At 43.3% G+C, this 18,074-nt stretch overlaps 2 protein-coding genes and 1 long non-coding RNA gene across 4 annotated transcripts in view; 2 read left to right on the forward strand and 1 right to left on the reverse strand.

The window, feature by feature from the left end:
- Positions 1-943: 943 nt before the first annotated feature.
- Positions 944-6,939, reverse strand: MRPS14 (mitochondrial ribosomal protein S14). Its single transcript, XM_038414355.2, has 3 exons — positions 6,748-6,939; positions 5,138-5,296; positions 944-1,502 (listed from the first exon to the last, which is right to left on the reverse strand). Exons 1-3 carry the CDS (start codon positions 6,808-6,810, stop codon positions 1,320-1,322), a joined length of 405 nt encoding a protein of 134 aa, XP_038270283.1. The 5' UTR covers positions 6,811-6,939; the 3' UTR covers positions 944-1,319.
- LOC122455574 lies at positions 1,873-8,767 on the forward strand. The gene is made up of 4 exons (XR_006273867.1): positions 1,873-2,222; positions 4,828-4,966; positions 6,212-6,545; positions 7,090-8,767. It is a non-coding gene; the product is annotated as an uncharacterized LOC122455574 (long non-coding RNA).
- Positions 8,768-8,800: 33 nt separating this feature from the next.
- Positions 8,801-18,074, forward strand: part of TNN (tenascin N) — a 53,955-nt gene continuing 44,681 nt past the window's right edge. Inside the window, exons 1-3 of one of the 2 annotated variants that reach the window (XM_038414354.2) lie at positions 8,801-9,430; positions 9,740-9,809; positions 13,276-13,347. The gene's annotated coding sequence lies outside the window, so the exon portion shown is untranslated. Of the gene's footprint in view, positions 9,431-9,739; positions 9,810-13,245; positions 13,348-18,074 lie in introns of those variants that run through there. The other variant, XM_043491111.1, reaches the window with a different exon arrangement.

An 18,074-nucleotide genomic window follows, 5' to 3' on the forward strand; every position in this document is an offset into this window, starting at 1 on the left:
GGAACTTGCAGCAGGGAGAAGTAGTGCTCCATATGAGAACATAAGTGACACAAGCAGTACATTGATAGAAGTACAGAACACGTCCCCCCTCTCCTCCCCAGCCCCAAACCGTAACCCTAATAAATGAGCATATCCCCAAGTAATGGGCAAATCTGGTAACAAGGGCTACTGCCAAATTCATTACCTGTGCTGCTTCACCACAGCAGTGAGGATGGCCTCTGCACACACTGCCTACAGCAGGGTATTCCTTTGCAGTGTGAAGGGAGGGAAGCCACAGGCTGTGACTAGCTCCCTAGTGCAGTACTCCCAGTGCCACATTCCTTTCCCATAGTCTACTGCAGCAGGAGAGGGAGGCTGAGTACACATTGCAGCAGTATAGCTCTGATTGCAGGAGACAGCAGCTCTCTGCTCTTCCACCCCTGTGCCCCAAAGCAGATGTAGCATTTGGTGTTAGCTCACCTAACTCCCAAGGGATATGATGCTCTTGTTCCTATTTTGCAGATGAAGGAAAAACTAAGGCCCGGAGATGTTAGTTCAGTGACATGATTCAGGGGGTCGATAAGAGAATAAGGCCTAGGATGCAGGTCATCTTCCCCGGCCTGCTCTTGAACTACTGCACCAGGTTCCCTAACTGCACGAAGGAGAGGAACCTCAGTACACTTCAGCTCAATGGAGTGTTTGTCCACTGCCAGCCTGGCCTGCCCCTAACATATAGATAAACTGAACAGGTGAGTAGTGTTTAAATACCTTAACTGAGGGTGAGCACACTTTCAGCTATTTGGCCGCAGTAGTTGGAGCTTCTCTTCATATTCACTGCAGCATACTTCCCTGCTACATTGTGTGATTCCTTGTTTTTAGTGATATTTTTGAGCACATAACTATGCAAAAGAGGTCATTGCAATCTGAATGTAAAGAGCGAACAGGAATCACTGAACAAGTCTTGTACTGTAATGTGTTTTTAATTTAGATGTTCCTTTTAGTTACAAATCCCAGCTTGGTTTTATAACAGGGTAGCAACTCTTCCTGGCAAAATAAAACTGCCTCTAGCACAGCGTGGCTTGGTGCATTCCTATTCGCCCCTTATCCCATATCTCTTTGCCATCAGATTTTCAGTAGTCCCCTCACAGTGGTATTCCAGTGACAGAACTGTGATGACTGCTGTTTGCATACCGCTCTATCCTCCCCCCCCCCCCACTTGTTTCTGGTATGTTTATGCTGGACTTTAAACAAAAGGACAGTCTTGCTTTTTCAGTTACAGGAATGCATAAATTGGGCCCAGTCTCCTCTTTTTGACTGAGAAAACAAGTCCTAGTGGTGATTTACCAGATAGCTCTCTGTATCCCAGACATCTGATTGTGGTCAGCCAGGTGGCGGAAAACAATTCTACTAAGCCTCCAGCGCCGCTTCACGCCTCGTGGACGGGATGTCAGGACACATCTATTCCGGATCCTCACAGGGCAGCTGTCACGTGGCAGGGCAGCAATCTCTTTATCAGCTATTTCCTGGAGCCAAAGAAAGAGCAATTACCCCTGAAGTTGCTATGCTGTATTTTGCCCAGGGTTATGTTTTTTTAAGACAGTTTAGTGAATGGGGTTGTGATGGACAGGCCTGAAGGCTTCCTTACCCACAGCAGAGGTACCAGCATGTGCCTCCTTCCTACCCTGGAGCCACCACCTCTCAACTAATGAATGGGCAGTTTGCTCTCCATGCTCTTCTAAGTTCTCTATCCTCAGACTTCCCATGGGATTTAATGATTCCACTTGCTGGATGAGGACCCTGCTCCATTAGGAACTGAAAAGTGTCCTCATGCATTTCACACAAGTCACTGAACAGTCCAGTTAGACAATTACAACTTCTCAATAGTGTCTCTGTTAGAGGGTATGATGGCCCTTTAAGGGAGTTGGACTCAGCCCCATCTCTTTCATGTTAGTTACCTCCCCAGCTGAGAGGCTTCCAGGCAGATAAAGAAGTCTGCTCCTTAGGGAGAAAGACCTACAATAAGCAGGACAATTCTTGCAGGGGACCCAGAAGAGACTAGGGAAGATGTCTCAACTCCAGCCAGAAGGAAGGATCTGGCAGAAGCAGCCCGCAGGGAGGGACACGAGTAGAAGCTGTAAGAGGAAGAGGCTTGAAAAAAGCAGCAGGAGTTGGGTTTTGACAAAGAACTGCTGAGCCCAGCAAGGGGCTGTGAAACTGGTAGTCAGGGAGAGGCTTGTTTTGAAGTAAGTTGACCTTTGAACTGTAATGTTTTTATACCCCAAACTCCAAGAAGAGGTGTTTAATTCAGAAGAATCTGGGTACAGTCACATTGGGAAACCCAAAACAGGGAAACTGAGGCAGTAGCAGGGTCTAATGCTGGATCAGGTAAAATGGCGTTGCATTCAATTACTGTTTCCCTGAGGCTTGCTGTACCCTGCAAAACTTCCTTCTGCTAAAAAGGTCATGTGATCTCAAAGGGATAAAAGGTCAAGAAACCGCACAGATGACCTACTTCTGTTTCTTACCTTTGCAAAGTCTGTAAAGTAAAACTGTATGTTTTACCTTCAAACTAGATGCTTCAGAGCTTTATGTACAAAGCCTAATACTTTCAAACAACCCTACAAGAGCAAGCCAGTGCAACCACACTGGGGAGTGAAGGTAGGTAGTTAGGGAAACAAGTCTTTAAGGAAATACATTTCAAGCCACAATTTGTCACAGATAGCAAAAAATGATTTTAGAAAATAGTGTCCTTTAAATTAGCAAATTAAATGTAAACTGCCATTTTTCAATAGGGAGTTTGTAGCATCAACTTTTGGAGGCTGTAAGTTGTTCTATTTTCCACATTACAGCTACGCAGATAGACAAGTCTGATTTGTACAGTGGAGTTGCTCAGAATTAACTGGTGCCTTTCTGATGCTACTCAAAGAGGAACAGATTCTGAAAGGCATATATCTGGAGTCTGTTGCTTAAGTGTTTTGTTTGAGCCCAAGTATCACGCAGTGGAAAGCAACAGCATAGATCTTATTTTCCATGCTCCTCTTCCCTAGTTCTGAAGACTAGTAGGGGCACTAGAATGATGAGGGGATTTTATACTGAACAGTTCATTCCCCACCTGAAGTCACATTCACTACTACAGTAGCTAGCTGTGACTCTGAAAGATGACCACCACTAGCTGGGGAATAGCATGAGCAGATAAACCAATAGAAATCCTTGTTTTTATACAAAATGTCCACTGCAGGCTAGTGCTACCTCAATACTGGTAGGTGAATATGCCATGTAAAGGCCAGCTCATAGCAATGAGTATGATTCATGGTACATCTCACTCAAAAGGGTAGGTAAAGCCATCTCTGTGAAGGAAACTCCACAGAAAATGTAGAGAGAGAGAGAGAGAGAGAGAGAGAAGGAAGACAGACTGAAACCAGGACACTAGTATGTTCCCCATGAGGTATCAATTGTTCCTTTGGTCTGAATTAGTTTCTATTAGGAAATGAGTTTATATGCTATTTATGTGAGCAACCCCCCAGAAAATGCTAGAGCACTCACTCATCCAGAGAAGTCAGAAGGTTCCCTACTACAAATCAACTCTTTTGCACCCCTTTAACAAACCAGTCAGAGCAGAATCCTAACTTATTCCCATGATCACTCCTCACAGCAACAGCTCGGGTGCATTATTCCCTGGTAAGTCTATACAGGAGATTGCTAGCTTTATTTTAGAGTACAAATAAAGCTTCCAGACAAACAACTGCTGAAGAAAGAGTTCTGAGGGGAAGTCTTGCTTCCTGTTCTCTCAGTGCCTCATTGGTTTGAGTCAGCATCTCCTGTTATAAATACTGGCACTGGGAAATAAGGAAACCGATGATTTAGCTAGGGGAAAAAAGCTACCTCCAGCAGGATGTTTTAACTACAGAGTCAGATCAGCAGCACTTATCTTTCTCCTTTTTTCCCCACTCTAGCAATTTCTATAGCCCTGGTGATGCCTGCAGGCTCTATTAGGGTTTTCAGATGGGTGGGTTGAGGTAGTGGTGACTAGACAATAAAAATCCAGAAATTTATATCTAAAGGTCCTGATCCTGGAAAGACTTGTAAAAGTCTAATTTTAATAGGGCACACAGCCCTGTTGAAATCAATAAGACTATTTACCCATATGCTTAATCTCAAATATGTAAGTCTTTGCAGAATCATGTCCCAAGATTTTAAAGTAGTGTGGGAGCAGAAATCAGCCTGAATGTACAGCATTTCTTTAGGAACTACTAAATTAGACCTGTGGTGAGCAAAACTGTGCGGCACACCCGCCCTGGGGGGCACAGAGGAACGTGCAGAGCTGAGTGGCAATGCCAGATAGCTTGTGCCAGCCCCCTTGGGGGCAGGGAGGGAGCACCTCCACCCGAGTCACCTCAGTGGGTCACCTAGCCCATGGGTCAGTGTGCCGTGTCAATTTCTGCTCCCAGCATCCTCTGCGCAGAGTGCTGGCTCCACCCCCAGGCTGAAAACCCAAGAAAGGAGGGGGCAGGTATTGGCCTTGCCCTAGCAGTGCAGCCTGTCTGCAAGGTAGAAGCAGCCTGCAGAAGAGGAAGCCTTGGCTGTGCAGTAATGGAGGGGGGTGGCACAGACAGATTCCAATAATGGTAAGTGGGGACGCAACTGGAGAAGTTTGTGTACCACTGAACTAGACAGTGAACCTCCCATACCTACAGGGGAAATGGCCCTCACACACCCATTAGTGATAGTTACAGAAGGAAAAACAAGACTCTATAGGAACATCCATAGGAACAATGAGGCTGTTCACTGTAACCCTGCAGGACATAACCACTTCCTGTTCTAATAACCTCTAATGACTTCTGATTTTAGCAGTGGCAAGGGAGTTCCAAGCAAGAGATTTTATTCCTGTTGAGAATGACCCAAAAGGAACAAGGCTCTGGAGCTGAGTATCAATACTAAGTAGATAGCTACATGATGTGAAGTGAGCTTGTGAACTAGATGGATGCAGGTATTCTAGACTGACGCCCCCAGAATCTGAAGCCTGGCATTGGCTGCACAGTTAGGTTCACACAAAGTACCTTGTGATGCTCAGAGAATGCTGTAGCAGCAGTGTGGGTGTGCATACCTTCTCCCTACAGAGTTACGGTCCTGCGGAAAAGTACAGATGACTTTACTTTACCTGCAGTTCTTTAGGCAGGATGTTATTTTTTCGGAGAGCGTTGATCCGCAACCTCTCATCTGCATGTTCATAAGCCATCTTCCGTCTCTTTACATCACGCAGCATCCTCCAGTCTACATAGTAACCCCGCACTTGCCCTCTACAGGGCAAAGGGAATATCTAACAAAAGGGAAAATATAAAGGTTAAATCTGCAGCTTCCAGTATTTTATCACTCACCCAATTCCAAATATCGCTTATTCCAATTTACTCTTTCTAGCATCTACCTCATTTGGATTCAATCACTGCCTTTACTGACTCCTATAGTCTTCAGGCCTGGCAACAGTCACCCTCTTCACCCATCCAGGGAATTTAATCCTGTAGCTCAGCAAATCACACCAGCTAGCTCTGTTGCTGGCCTGGCCTAGGTCATGAAATTCTATCATGTCTAAGGACACAACTGTTGACAACTGTGATCTGTCACGTTTAACAATCAGTGTAGACCAGGACAAACTGTATGTAGTTTCAAGTGTTAACCTGGTTGTTGACAGCTATGTTCAGACACAAAATTCTGTAGCATAGACAAGACCTGCAGGATCATACATCCCAGCATAGGTGTGTTTTACACAGCATACAATGGAGTCTTTTAAGACTGTCAAGATGCATGTAGCACAAGGAGACTTTGGCTAAGGCATGACTGGAATAGAAATCATCATAATAAATAAAAGAGCTGTTGGCACCTCCTAGAACCCATAAAAAAAAATCTAGGTTTTTTAAGGGGTGTGTTTTTGGGGGGTTTTTTTTGGTGCTGGGATCCAGTGTATTTTTGGCTAAGATCAAGTGTCAGTAGTCTCTTGGCCTATCAAAGGCCATGATCAAGGGTCTTGATGTTTTTGGTCTTTTGGCCTCGAGATGAAAACCTTGTCTGTGTCTCTTGGACTGTGAAGTAAAAATATTATCTAAGTAATATCTGTTTAATAACCTATATAGTCTCAACAGAGGATATATCATGTGACACACACACACATCAAATAGCCTAAAGGGCCTTTTCTATTTCTAGCGGCTAAACTCTCTTCCCTTGTTTTTTTTATCACTAGGGCTCTTTCCGTGAAAACAGGATTTTTTTCTGTAGCTGACTCTCTTCTCCGGCTGCTGGTTCTTCACCTGCAGTAGCCTGGAAAGGTTGAGAGCCACTGTCCTAGACAACACTGCCACTCTCTAAAGCCAAGTGGCACGCTCCATAAAATGCTTCTCCAGACACACCACCAATCCTTCCCGCCTAAATTAACCGACCTGAAGACAGGAAGAGCGCACTTCACCCAGGGGCGAACCCAGCGCGCAGCATTGAGAGCGGAAGATTAGACACAGACCAACCCAGGGAAGGGCCACGGGCCACTAGACAGCGCCGCAGAGAGAGGGCACCGGGCAAGGGTACAAAGGCTGCCGGGGAGGGCTGCAGAGGGCAGGGAGTGGGGGCACCGGGGGCGAGGGGGGCACCGAGGAGCACGGATGGGGGCAGGGGCGAGCGGAGAGGTTGGGCTCGGGGGCCAGTCGGTGGCGGGACAGTGACCGGGGGCCCGGCCCAGGGAAGTTACCGTCCCCGAGCCGGGCGCTGCCGCCCGACGGGCCTGACCTGCCGAGCGGCCCGCAGCGCCCAGCCCAGCATGGAGGCCGCCATCTTCCCCGCCTGGCGCATGCGCCTACAGCCACCCGTCGGGAGGGGGGAGGCGTTGTGAGCGGTGGAGGGTGAGGGGCGGGCTGGGGTTTGTAGGAGGGGTGGTGGGGGGAGGAAGAGGAGTATGGGGGGGGGGAGGAAGGGAGGTTTAGGGATGGGGAGGGGGGCGATGGGAGCGGGGTTTAAGGGAGTTTGTGGGGAGGGAGAGGTTTGGTGGAACCAGGCAGAGCCATGGGTTTCGATGACAGGAAATTTCATTTCCCTTCTGCAGCCCAACCCCTGGCATCCCTCCTATTTCAGGCCCACAGGACCAAGCTGCTGACCTTCGTGACAGAGTGAAATCCACAGGAGGTGAAAGCTCCTGGCCAGGAGTGGGAGATCCTGTCCCGTCTCCCCATGAAGCTTGGAGTTCACAGCCCCGAATGGCACCCTTCGAGTTTGTCAGTCTCTGCCAGCGTGCTCAGTGCTGTTATGAACAAAGGGGGACACAGGCCCTGTCCCGTGGGTGATGCCCCACATAACAGGCTCAACTAAAGAGATGAGCCCCAGAGGTGGCTGTGACAAATTAACCATTAGACCTATGCAAGCAGCTGGGCTCCTCTGGCTAGTCTATCTAGCTATATAGCATGTCAGGCTCCCCCATGCTCTGCTCAGACCTGCACTGTGGCATTATGGGGTCACTCCTGCTTTACTTCTTCCATGTGCTGAGACTTCCCCACACCCATGGGCAGCAGTATCGCCACCATGTACACCATACACACGCTTTAGACACGGATGGCCTGGTGTTCCTTAGCTTTCTGTAGAGAACATAAAGGTGCACACAAGGGTGTGCATCTGGAATTGGGGCAAATTCCCAACATGGACAAGGCCAAAGTGGAGGAAAGTAGGCACTGTGCTGGGGAAGGGAGAGGAATCCCTAGTTCCTGATCTTGTTGCAGCTGCTTCTATACACAGGCAGCAAAGAAGAGCTGAGTTAGACTTGCTATAGCTGCTTCCCAATGTGAGTGAAGATACTACAGTACTTTCAGAGTCGATCATTACAGAGGCTGCTGGCAACCCACTACCACTGCAGGGCTGATGAGAACTCTTGCCACCACTCTCGGAGTAAAGGGGGTGGATCTTTTGCTCTGTATGCCCTTCCTTTTATAGTGAAACTCCACTTTAAAGTGCTTTTGTGTGGGGGGGGGGGACCCAAACCCTTTTTGAGAGTTACACTGTTTAGAAACTTCATCCCCGTGCTGATGTCAGTCTGAATAAATACCTCCCTCATTAGATTAAACTGGTAGTCTTTGCAAAACCTCAGGCTAAGCATTTGTGAAGACCACAAGGATCTGATGTTGGGAGGGGTGAGCTTGTAAAAATGATGGGGATGGAGTTCCAACAGGAAAATATGATGCAATGCAATTCAGCAATACACCACACAATGTGGTCACTTTCCATTTAAGTATGCCTGTGCTGCATGTCCATAATTACTACACATTTGATTGATCTCTCAGTCCCTTTTTCTCATTTCTCTCTTTCTGTTTCTCAAACTGCCTCTTCATCTGCCTGGCTATTCATAGGTCTTGTTCTTGGTTTTTAGGAACTAATTTACAGTGGCAAGATTTCACACCACCTTAACTCACAAATTTTGATTAAGGATGTGTGGTTTACAGACAAAAGAACGATCATGACCCTCTCACCAATTAAAAATGACTGGGAAATTCTGCATGTGCTGTGTGTTTCTTCCTGTACTATATTGCCTCAAAAGAGTATCTGCCATTTTGCACTGTGTGGAATCTCAATCAAGATGCATTAAAATAACTTTTTGCTGCAGTAAGCAGAGTTGTGACTTCAGGTGGAACATATGTTGGGCTCTTCACTTTGAACTCAACCTCTTGATGAAATTAACAATTCATATCTACTGGCTGGAGCATCCAAAAAGTCTTGCCTTTGATATTGTCTCCTTTCACAGGCCTGACGTGCTGCCTTTTGTCCATGTGACAGGTTTCCTATTGAGACTCTGAGCAGAGGCAGAGGGGTTCTAATGTGTTTCAACGGAAGCACAGTTCCTTGCGGTTTGAGTCCTGGGGACTGAAGTCTATTTATGCACAGCAGAATCAGTAGCATAATGAACCCTGACCACTGCCAAAGAACATCAACCTTGTCCATGGCCTGATGAGACTGATTTTATAGTTGAGAGGATAGTTCAATCTCCAGAGCTTATTATATCCTTGATCTCCCTGCCAACCTCAGTGCTACTTGTGATGGATAGTTTCTGTCAAGAGGATATCTGTCCTATAGGCACTGGACTGAGACAACTAACTTGCATCACATAGGCTACCAAAGTGCCATAATATGGTAGCAATTTTCAGTCACTACTCACCTGATATGGCTCAGGACCAGCAACCGAGAGGTGCAAGGCTCTGGGCTAAATCCTGGCCCAGGCGCTGGCCCCTTTGCACTGCTTGCAGAGCAAAGCCGTGAGAAAACTGACCTAAGACGGTAATTGAGGTCTGGTATAGGAGCACTACAACTGTTCTTACATCAAATGAAGATTCCTCTACACCGAGGGAATCCCCCACCATGTGAGGAGCACAAAGCTCTGGAAATATGGGATAGCCAGGCTCATGGTCTGCAACTCATTTATGAGCAGTTTGTTGTGAGTATCTGTTACTAAAAACTCAAGCTATGTGCATCTGAACACCTAAGTTACGTGTTTCTGGTCCCTGACTGGCTGAATGGAATGCTTAAAATCAAGTTTCTGATGCTTGCAGAAAGAATGAAATACTTGCTTTTCATAGATATTCTCTAGTATTTGCTTGAATTCTCTGTTTCTGAAAACCTGCTGGCCAGTGAGTTCATTTGCTAGAATATTTGTGGAATGCAAATGCAAAAAGGGACACAGACACAGCCAAAGAGATTTTGTTTAAAAAAAATCAAAATAATAATTGTGCATTATTTTTTGCAGCATTTGCCCTGCTTTTATCCTTGAGCAGCTGCAGGGGGCGCTAGTGAGTCCAGATGGAAAATGGGCAGAGGTGAGTGTGGGAGGTGCTGTGTATGATGAGTATAATCCTGGGTAGGGGGATATATAAGGAGATTGATGCCAGATTAAAGATATAAAGCAATTCAAAAGGACAAACTCAGCTCTGAGCTCTGTTATCGCTCTAATTTAAAATCCTGCTCTCCCACTACAATTTAGTGTCCCATTTGACCCATCCAGTGCAGAAACAGTAAATGTGCAGATGTGTACACTCTAATACACACACGCTGCGAAGGCTGCTGAACGAACAGAATGACGATTGCACAACTGGCAGGGCATGTAGGAATCCTGCGGGATATTTGCTATCCTGTACATGTTCCTGAGGTATTGGCTGTAACAATGTGGGGAAGGTTCCCAACTACTGTGTTTCGCCCTCTAGCTTTACTAAATTAGTGATTTAAAATATTTCTTATTAAAAAGCAGGTTATCTGCTCACAAACCTGCGATCCAAATTCTTCTCCCCAACATAGCCCCTTTATACCGCTCACGAGATGCAACGGGGCCAAGGCAGGACAGGACGGGGCATGTCTGGAGCCATACTGCTGTGCTCCAGCAATTCTTAGCTGGGGATGGTTCCTTGGAGACCATTACCAGCTAGTGTAGGTTAGAGCAGCCCCCATGCTAGAGCTGGAGCCACTCAGGGGAAAGAATCAGGGAACTGTAGCTGGATCGCTGATAGCCACACTCCTCTTCCTCTGCCCTGGGCAGATCCAGCACAGGAAAGAATCTGCCCCTGAACTGTTATTTTCTCCAGTAGTTTGAGAATAATACAGTTTGTCATGGATATAGAGCATAACATTATTGGGTAAATACTGCTCTGGGAGCAGTCTGATGGATTGTGATTCTGATGGTCTCTGCCTGTGGGGGCAGAGCCTGCTGGAGTTCTCAGATCAAGTTGAGATCCACCATGCTTATCAGAAAGCACAGTTTTGCCTTTTCCTGAACTTCTCTTGGAGTCCTTTCTGCTCTCCTGTTGCAGCAACCATTTGTAAAAAGCAAATAAACAAATATGGCATATCGGAGTCCTTTAAACCAGGAGAGCCAATAGTTTCTTTAATATGGATCTTCAGCATGTCCTTTAGCATAAACTGTTATGTTGAAGTGATTTCAAACAATGTCCAGAATCTCTTAAAAGTATGACTTTGAATTCAATTTGCCTTAGCTGACAAAGTTTCCTGAACGTCTTTTTTCCCCCTTCTAGCAGTCCATTGTTGGTGAGAATTATTTACTCCAACAGCTCAGACATGACACCTTGACTTGCAGTCATAGGGAGTGTTTGGAAAAATACGCTCAGTGCAATAAAGTGCACCATACTTCATATCAGATCCCAGCAGATGAGAGAAGGCGTGATCAATACATGTCTATGATACTTAGATTTGCATAGTGCCTTGCATTCCAGAACGCTGGAATCCTCAACATCCCCATGAGACAGATAAGTGTGATTGGGTTAGATTGTGAGCCTATTCTGAGCCAGGGTGATCCCCTAGTGTAAGTTAGGGACAGTCTGCACTCTAAATTGCTCCAGCTGCCATTGGTTCCAAGAAGCCTGTGTGGTAGATGAGAATCAGCAGGGCCCAGAGACAACCTGGGCATGGCTCCTTTCTCCTGACTATGCCCCCTGTGCCAGCAATAGGAACAGATGGTGGCATACAAACTAGGGTAGTGGAGAATTGGCCATGGCCAGTTGTGCTGGGCCTCGCTCCCCTAGTGGGGAGGCATAAAGTACTGCACAATACTGGAAGATCTGGGCCATTGTCACCGTGTCACAGACTGAGAAACTGATATTGAAAAAGATTAATTGACTTGCAGAAGGCCTTGCAGTATGTCAGAATCAAAAAGGGGCTAGAATGCAGCTACTCCTGGCTCGGAGTCTTATGCTTAGACCATTGGACCATGCTGCTTCCTCTGAATCAGTTCCCTGTAGGCAAAAGATCAAGTGATAATGAATAAAGAAGGCAAGAAATAAACCCAGAGTTCCAAGCTTCAAAAATAAAAGTACCCAAGGCAGCCTCTGGTTACAGTAGGGTTCAATCTGGAGTACTGGAAGGAAAGTGGTATAACTTTCCCTGGTCCCCCAAAATGGCTCCACATGTACACAGCAGAAATCTTCTGTCATGCTTGTGTTAGAACCCTCTTTCCCTCACTCCCCCTTATGAACCCCCGACTCCATCTGCAGTGTAGTATCATAAATTCAGAAGGCCTCTACCATTATCAAGCTTGTCATTAGTTTGTGGAAAAAGAAAAGGAGTACTTGTGGCACCTTAGAGACTAACACATTTATTTGAGCATAAGCTTTCGTGAGCTACAGCTCACTTCATCAGATGCATTCAGTGGAAACATTAGTATGTGGGTTTTCCCTAGTGCCTAACAGTTGCCAAACTCCACTCAAGAAAATGGCAAAGTCTTGGGTTATGCCCCTACAAAATCTGCGTGGGTTGCAGGCTTCATTTGAGAACCATTTCAATAACATTTTCAATAATTATGTCGATACAAAGTTAGATTTTTGTTAAAAAGATATTAAATTTCTACAAAAAATTGGCAACATTGTTGACTTTTCCTGTGAAAAATGTGTCTGTTCTTGAAACATTAAAAATTATAGAAAACATTGAAATGGGAACAGAAATATTTAGTTTACCAAAAATCAGGTTTTTGAAAAAAAATTGTATAATTTTTATATATATATCATTTTTAAAATCTATTTTAAGAGGTCCATTTCAAATCTTCTGAAATGAAAAGAGTGTCAACATTCTGAAAATGTTCATGAAAATAGGTTTTTATATTTCAGTCAGCTCTAGTACTTCGTAAGAATAATGGCTCAGATTCTATGGAACTGTGCCAATTTACTCTAGATTTGCCTTGTTGTAGGTATATAATTTTATTATGTGGGTAATATAAAAGAAGTGGTATCCTTAACTTTTAATTTGCTTTCTTTTAAGTACTTAAGTTTTGCTAATGATGTGATAGATAAAGTGGATGAGGTAATATCTTTATTGGATCAGCTTCTGTTTGTGAAAGAGACACACTTTTGAGCCCCAGTGTTGTGATTTAATCTTAACTGGTTTTGAAGTGTACTATACTTTTCTTTTTTTGCGTGTTGAATACACCCAGGCCTCAGCAAAATAATGCTTTAAAAGTTCTTTTCCATATATGGGACTTCACAACAATTCTGAGATCTCTGCTCCTGTTTTTGCAAAAATATAAATATCTGCTGGTTTTTAGTCAAAATCTAAACATAAAGTGATAGGGTCTGAGAACGAGAGAGTAAGACACAGTGAAGAATTTTTCACCATCTCTCAAACCTTCTTCATTCCTTATGAAAAGCTCAGAAGGGAAACTCCCAAGTGTCTCTATTGGCTCCTTTCATCTCCTCTGAAGGAGATTTAAACTCCCAGAGGGGAAAAGAAGCATCACAAGCTGAGCTGGAAAGAGAAGAGCAGTTGCTAACCTTTAGCTTGCTCCAGTTTCCCATTGCAGGTAGCAGCCGAAACAGAAGGACCCTACTGTTTATCAGACAGCTGAAGAATATCCTAGAGGTAAGGGGAACATTTTTCTACAGTTTTCTTTAGGACAAGAAATGCGAATACTCTTAGATCTCGATGAAGCATGAATAATCATTCTTTTCCCTTTTATAGCACCTTTCACCTGAAGACCTCAAAGCACTTTACAAACTCTAATGAAATAATGACAGGTTTCAGAGTAGCAGCTGTGTTAGTCCGTATCCACAAAAAGAACAGAAGTACTTGTGGCACCTTAGAGACTAACAAATTTATTAGAGCATAAGCTTAAGTGGGCTACAGCCCACTTCATCGGATGCATAGAATGGAACATATAGTAAGAAGATAGATATAGATAGATAGATATACACACACACATACAGATAAGTTGGAAGTTGCCATACAAACTGTGAGAGGCTAATTACTTAAGATGAGCTATTATTAGCAGGAGAAAAAAAACTTTTGTAGTGACAATCAAGATGGCCCATTTAGACAGTTGACAAGAAGGTGTGAGGATACTTAACTTAGGGAAATAGATTCAATATGTGTAATGACCTGACACTCCCAATCTCTATTCAAACCCAAGTTAATGGTATCTAGTTTGCATATTAATTTAAACTCAGCAGTTTCTCCTTGGAGTCTGTTTTTGAAGCTTTTCTGTTGCAAAATTGCCCCCTTAAATCTTTTACTGAATGGCCAGAGAGGTTGAAGTGTACTCCTACCGGTTTTTGAATGTTATGATTCTTGATGTCAATCTCTACGCAAAAAAATAAATGGACACAAATCCGGCATCGGGAATCATAACATTCAAAAACCGGCTGAATGCATCCGATGAAGTGAGCTGTAGCTCGTGAAAGCTTATGCTCAAATAAATTTTTTAGTCTGTAAGGTGCCACAAGTACTCCTTTTCTTTTTGCGAATACAGACTAACACGGCTGTTACTCTGAAACAAGTACTCCTGTTCTTCTAATGAAATAAGTCTTACAACACACCTGTGTGGCAGGTAAACGTTATTAGAATACATATTTCACAGAAAATGGTGTTCCAGTTAATATATAATATATGTTGCAAGTTAAAAGGTTTTAACTTGCTCAAAGTGTTTTCCTTCAAAGAAACAAATACTAGAGTGAAATGCTGTCTCCACTGAAGTCGATGGGAGTTGTCATTGACTTCAGTGGAGTCAGGATTTCACTCCTAGACTAGTTATTTCAGGATCTGTTGTGTTCTTTACACTTTCTATTTCAGCCACTAATTTCTATGGTTTTTCATTTGTTTTAAAAGGCTCTTCCTCTTGCCATGGGATCATACTGAGGTTGTTTATTCATATTTACATGTTACAACTGCAACACAAACTAATAACAAACTGCTTGATACATAAATTATCTACTTGCTCAGCAGCCACTTTCATGCTGTACAGTGCACATGTCACTTCACAAACTCCATAGGGCCAAATTATTTGAAGCTCTTTATCATCAGGTCAAATTAAATAGACTGTTTCTTTTCCATAATAAGTATTTTATTTATTATACTGTTTATGTCAAAAAGATGACATTCCACTAGCAAAACAAAACTAAAGAAAATAGACAGATGTGATCAGTTATAATAATTAAAAAAATTGTGAATTATACAGCATTTTAAAAAATTCTCTTATCTTAAAGAGAGAGGCTTACTTTAATAAAATAAAAGGAGTACTTGTGGCACTTTAGAGACTAACAAATTTATTTGAGCATAAGCTTTCGTGAGCTACAGCATCCGATGAAGTGAAAAAGCTTATGCTCAAATAAATTTGTTAGTCTCTAAGGTGCCACAAGTACTCCTTTTCTTTTTGCAAATACAGACTAACATGGCTGCCACTCTGAAACCTTTAATAAAATAACAATTAATCACAGGTAAAAACCCCAACCACATACTGAATTAATAATGTAAATATCTGATTGGTAACTACTATATATAATAAAAGGAAGCATTATAGCTAGCATTACACCCCTGCTACAAAAACCTTAATATATTAAACAACTATGTTGGAAAATAAAAAAATTAAAAAGCAAAGATGCAGAGATTTTCAAAGCTGTCTAAGGGATTCAGACATAAATCATTCAAACTAATTAGGAAGCCAGGTACATACAATAATGTAGACTTTGTAGAAGAGAAAATACATGAGAAGAAAAAGATCGGTAGAGAAACCCAAAGATTTACCTGACTGATTTCCATTCTGTTTTCTAATAACTGAAATCATCCCAAACTTTTGTAGACTTAGGTTAAGAGTCAATTGGTGAGTGATGTCCTTGAACAAGGCAATAGACTCATGCAAAGAAACAGTCTAACCAAGTTGTATTTGGTTGTATTCAAAGCAGAATGTGGTCAGCTCATATTATAGCTATAATAGCCCATTCCTTTTGGAGCCCAAGATGTGTTTTGTGTTTCAGAATTAAAATCAGAATTAAACTTAAACGTGCACGCACGCACAAATCACATTCAAAACATCCCACACAGGAAAATAAAGTTGTTAGGAGCAGCTTTCTACAGGAAATGGTGTTGAAAATAGCAGCACAGCCTCAGTGCAGAAAGTCAAGATGAGAAATTCAGTCATTTACGCTAAATGAAGTTTATGGAAACTCTGTAAACTAAGGTTTCAGACTAGCAGCTGTGTTAGTCTGTATTCGCAAAAAGAAAAGGAGTAGCTCACGAAAGCTTATGCTCTAATAAATTTGTTAGTCTCTAAAGTGCCACAAGTACTCCTTTTCTTTCTGTAAACTAAGTAACTTGTCTCTTCAATCCACATGGCTGAGTGCCCCACTAGACTGGATAAAATGAGTAAATGCATAATAGGAAGCAAATGGCTGGGCAAAGGACTAGAATATTAGAGAACTGAATTGATATTTTCCATCTCTAGATTCTGTGAAACTTTGGCACGGTGGATATTGGGTATTTTGTGGGGTGCCAAAGGATATAGAAAAGCTTTATGAATGAGTTCTGCTTTTTCACTGTTGCTGGTGTCTATTTAAGCACTTTTCATTGGTACAAAGTTGCAATATTAACAACACAAAATGGCTCAGATTCTGCTCTCATTCACGCTAAGATAAATCAGGAACAACTTAACTGATTGATTGCAATGGCATTACTTCATATCTACTCCAGCGTAACTGGGAACAGGATTTTGCCATGTACCTCTGAGGATGCACCCCTTTCCTATCTGCAAGCTGCTATTGCACATCACCCTGCTTCAGAGCTATTGAACTCTTTGCTGTATTAAGACCCTAATAATTTTATAGCCAATGTCTGTGTTATGGGCATTAAGGTGGAGCTAATGGTGGCTACTCATACTTGATAGCATTTGAGTCTCCTGAACCCAATCCCGACATTCCCAGGTTCAGTTAACTAGGGATGGAATTACTACTTTGCACAATATTGGTTGCAACATATGTGGAAAATGTTTGGCCACTTCCCCTTAGTTAGCCCAGAAAAGAGCCTCTTCAAGGAGCCAGTCCCCACCACCTTCCTCAAGAAATGTCCCTTGACCTTGATGCTCAGACCTCTCTGTGACTTTCCCTTTCTCAGTAAAGAGGTTTAGAAGCAGCCTTCTTCCACCTCTCCAATAACCACAATATCCTTTGCACTTTCATTCTGGCCTTATCACAGAAACTGCTCTTCTTTGGGAATAGCACAGCACTATGGAATCCCACAAGGTTCAGTTCTTAGCCCCCTGCTCTTTCTCCTATTTCATGGCCATTTTTCCTCTGCCTTTAATTTGAGCTTACACTGCTAACTTTTACAGTATGCACATACTCACCACTTCACTGCCTTTTTTGACTACTGTGTCTCAACTTCCTTTAGCTAAATATCTCAAAGACTGATGTGCTTCCTTTGGGGAAAAGAACCATCCTCAAACATGACTCCATTTCCTTGGTTTCTCTCCTGGATGGAGACCTTGTATTTGACTCCACTGTCTGTAATGTTGGAGTTACCCTTCACTCTGGACTCTCCTTCTCCCGGGCTTCCTATGTCTGTCTGTGAATCTCCCTATCTCCACCTTAGCAGCATTGCCTGCATATGTCCCTCTCAGTCCCATCTCTGCTGAAATCATCATGGTTTCATCCTCCCTTGCCTTGATTATAGTAGCTTCCATCCCTGCAGTGTTCCCATGCTTTAACTAACCCATGCATATACAGAAATCTGCTCATTACCTTCTTGCCTATAAAAAGACATGTATCCATATCACCTACATCTTCAAACAACGCTCCTGTTTTCCGTCCACTTCAGGATCTGGTTGAAAATTAACCCCCTAGTTTTTAAAACCCTTCATAGATTTGCTGCATAGATTTTGGGCTAGATCCTCCACTGGTGTAGATCATTGACTTCGCTGGAACCATAATCAGGCCATGACGATTTACACCAGCCAAGCAGCTGGCTCTTTGTCTCTCCCTTCCCCTTTCTGTTCATCCCACTTGCCTAGTGTCAGCATCCTCCCTGCCTCATATTATAATCTCACCATTACTGGTCCAAGTGCATCTCCTGCCATCTGGAACAACCTTCGTGCATCTCTCCACTTACCCGATTGTGCATCTATTTTCATCTGAAAATGTCTCTCTTCCACCGCAATTATTTTTTTTAACTTTGTAAATCTAGTATTTAATTTATGGAGTGTTTTGGGGTACAGTTAGTATGTCAGGCACTATTCCAAGATAAATTGTGTTATATTTTACAGAGTACAGAGAAGTTATATCATTTCCTTCCAGGTCACAAAGCAAGTCAGTGACGGAAGTAGG

This window comes from Dermochelys coriacea, chromosome 8 (assembly GCF_009764565.3).
Source record: "Dermochelys coriacea isolate rDerCor1 chromosome 8, rDerCor1.pri.v4, whole genome shotgun sequence".
Lineage (NCBI taxonomy): Eukaryota > Metazoa > Chordata > Testudines > Dermochelyidae > Dermochelys > Dermochelys coriacea.

Bases quoted from the DNA above. Each gene is read 5' to 3' on its own strand.
- MRPS14 (XM_038414355.2), bottom strand. From the start codon at position 6,810: ATGCGCCAGGCGGGGAAGATGGCGGCCTCCATGCTGGGCTGGGCGCTG. The intron at 5,297-6,747 runs GTCAGGCCCGTC...CCCTTTTGTTAG, and splicing joins CGCTGCGGGCCGCTCGGCAG to ATATTCCCTTTGCCCTGTAG. The intron at 1,503-5,137 runs GTAAAGTAAAGT...CTTTGGCTCCAG, and splicing joins TCCTGCCTAAAGAACTGCAG to GAAATAGCTGATAAAGAGAT.